The sequence below is a fragment of the Conger conger genome, chromosome 2 (genome assembly GCF_963514075.1).
Source record: "Conger conger chromosome 2, fConCon1.1, whole genome shotgun sequence".
Lineage (NCBI taxonomy): Eukaryota > Metazoa > Chordata > Actinopteri > Anguilliformes > Congridae > Conger > Conger conger.
In genome coordinates, this window is record NC_083761.1 from 70288419 (window position 1) to 70290849 (window position 2431).

General features: G+C 40.5%; 1 protein-coding gene across 1 annotated transcript; it reads right to left on the reverse strand.

Annotated features, from left to right (window-relative positions):
* Window positions 1-1194: 1194 nt before the first annotated feature.
* dand5 (DAN domain family, member 5) lies at window positions 1195-2182 on the reverse strand. The gene is made up of 2 exons (XM_061222952.1): window positions 1712-2182; window positions 1195-1488 (listed from the first exon to the last, which is right to left on the reverse strand). The coding sequence occupies exons 1-2, from the start codon at window positions 2180-2182 to the stop codon at window positions 1195-1197; spliced, it is 765 nt and encodes a 254-aa protein (XP_061078936.1).
* Between the last annotated feature and the right edge of the window lie 249 nt (window positions 2183-2431).

The window sequence follows — 2431 nt, forward strand, 5'->3', positions numbered from 1 at the left end:
ACTATTTCTTAAATTAATATCATAACATATTTTGTCTCTATAAATTGTTGGTTAAAACTAACACATTGGCCTGCCACCGTCACAAATTATAAATCTAGACTTGCACAAATTCAAAAATAAAATAGACAGCAGTTGGGATGAAATATAGCAATGCAGAACATTCACATGAAAAAAGCACAATAAACCATGAAAACATTGTTTTACTACCAAATATGTATTTTGTTATGCCTTAAATACATTTGTTAGGCATTGAAACAGGCAAAAACAAGTCATCAAAATGTCCTTATAAGCAATAAGGTATTTTTAAACAAACAAATTAAACAAATTATAAAAAGGGGCAGTTTTAGTCAAATAAATATTGTGTGAGAGTGGGTTCATTGCCTTTGACCATCCATGATTCCACAGGCCATGGGGTAAAATGTAATATTTTGTTACATCGTGTCATACTTATAGTTTTAATTATTTGCACACAGTGATAAAAATGCATGTTTTTTCCTTTTATTTTTTAAAATTTACTGTTTTTAAGGTAGCCCAATAGCAAACTACATTCCAAATTTGAGTCACATCGCAATATGGATTTTCATATACAGGAACATTAGCTACAGGTCAGATTAAGCATATTTGAATAGGAGAATTATTCTAGTCTAAGTCTTGATAAGTCTATCAAGTCAAACATACTCTATGACATCTATTTTCATACATTACAGGTGCAATGCATACTGTATACCTACAAAAAGGTGCAACTCAAATTACCTGCTAGTGACTAATTGTATCAGTGCATGGCTCCAACAAAAACACAATATAAAATATAAAATAACACAGAAAAGCCTATCTTTCACTACGGAAGGCTCACTATTAAAAAGCTGTGGCTAAACCACTCTAACAATTTCATGAACCGTACATCTCAGATTCACATGTCATGTCACAAACACTGAGGGGTATTTTGCATCCAAAGACAGTTTACAAATAACAATTGACTTACATACAGTATTTACAGTACATCACTGTAAATATATTTACCAGATGTTCTTAATTTACATATAATAGGCACATGTGTTGGTGTAGGTTTAGCCTATTGCCTACTGAATGTAACGTCTAACATAAATATCTATAAAGCTATAATATCTACAAATCATTAAATATGTTGGGAAGGTACCTCGCTTGCTGAAATGGAAATAGTTTTTTCCATATGTATTAGTGTTTTAGCCCTGTCCTCTCGACGCTGTTCTCCTCGCGGCCTGTCTCACACTTGCACTCCTCCACCACCATCAGCCGCCTGGCCTGCGTTTCGGCCTTCCCCTGGCAGCGCAAGGACACCACTATGGACCTCACCTTTGAGGGGGCGCAGCGGGAGCAGGGCGAGCTGATCCCAGCACCCGTCGTTTGTCCAACAGACTCCCCGCCAGGTGGCACGTACAATGAACTGCACTGACCGAAGCACAATTTATTCTGCACCGTCACCGCCTCGCAGCCCGCTGCGGACACTCGCTGCCAATTACAAAGGAAACAACAAGCATTAAATACAGCCCACTGCCAGCTCAGAAATCCATTATAGGCGATGTGTTTTTATTTTTAAATGAAAAATGTATGTGCCGTTGAACATGGTCTATCAAGGAAATTTGATTACAAAAGCAAAAACATCAAAACTGACATAGGACCATTTGTTTGTGTAGGTTACGGACCAAATGCATGCTGGGTTGCTTCTTTTTACCTGCGCGAAAGGCACTGCAGCACAGCTCTGCTTGGAGCTGTCTTTTGGGTTAATGGGCAATGCCAACACCTCCTTGTCTTGAGTGTTTTTGTCCATCATCCTCTGCCACATCGCCTGTCCTAGTTTTCTATTCATATCCGCGCCAAAGAGCTGGAACGGCGCAGAGGGTTGCGTTGCCTTGTTGGACGGAGCAGGGCCCGGTCGCCCCATCGACAAAAAGGCTGGAAGAGGCCCTCTTCGGCTTTGACTGTTCCCGATAGAGGTCCCCCTTCTGAACAAAGAGGACTGACGTAGAAAATTAGGGCTAATTTCGACTACTTTTACTCTTCCCTGAATAGGTTCCTCTACTCCGTTGCCTGACGATTCGAAATCTCTTGCCCCGTCTAGTGGGCTTCTAAATCCGAAGTGGGGGAAACCAAGAACCACCGCACAACATGCCGCCAAAAAAACGTAGCTGACTGATAAAATCATTGTGTAACTTCGTTAAGAAAAATACATAGAAAACAAACGTCCCCCTTTTGTTGTGCGGTTCAATGTTCCGTTGGGTTAACTTGCTGTCGAAATTATGCGACACTATTCGTTGTCGTCCTTTTATACGAGACCTGGCAGACGAATTTGGAGGGTGCCAATATTCCCATACTAATGCCGGACCCATCTCGCACCTGCCTCAAACGAAGACAGAGGGAAAGTCAAACATTAAAGGTTCTAGTTTATAACAGG

What these genes read in the sequence shown, in the direction of transcription:
- dand5 (XM_061222952.1), bottom strand. Translation starts at nt 2,182, where the DNA reads ATGATTTTATCAGTCAGCTACGTTTTTTTGGCGGCATGTTGTGCGGTG. An exon ending in CTGCAGTGCCTTTCGCGCAG is followed by an intron (nt 1,489 to 1,711) that starts GTAAAAAGAAGC and finishes TGTAATTGGCAG; the next exon opens with CGAGTGTCCGCAGCGGGCTG.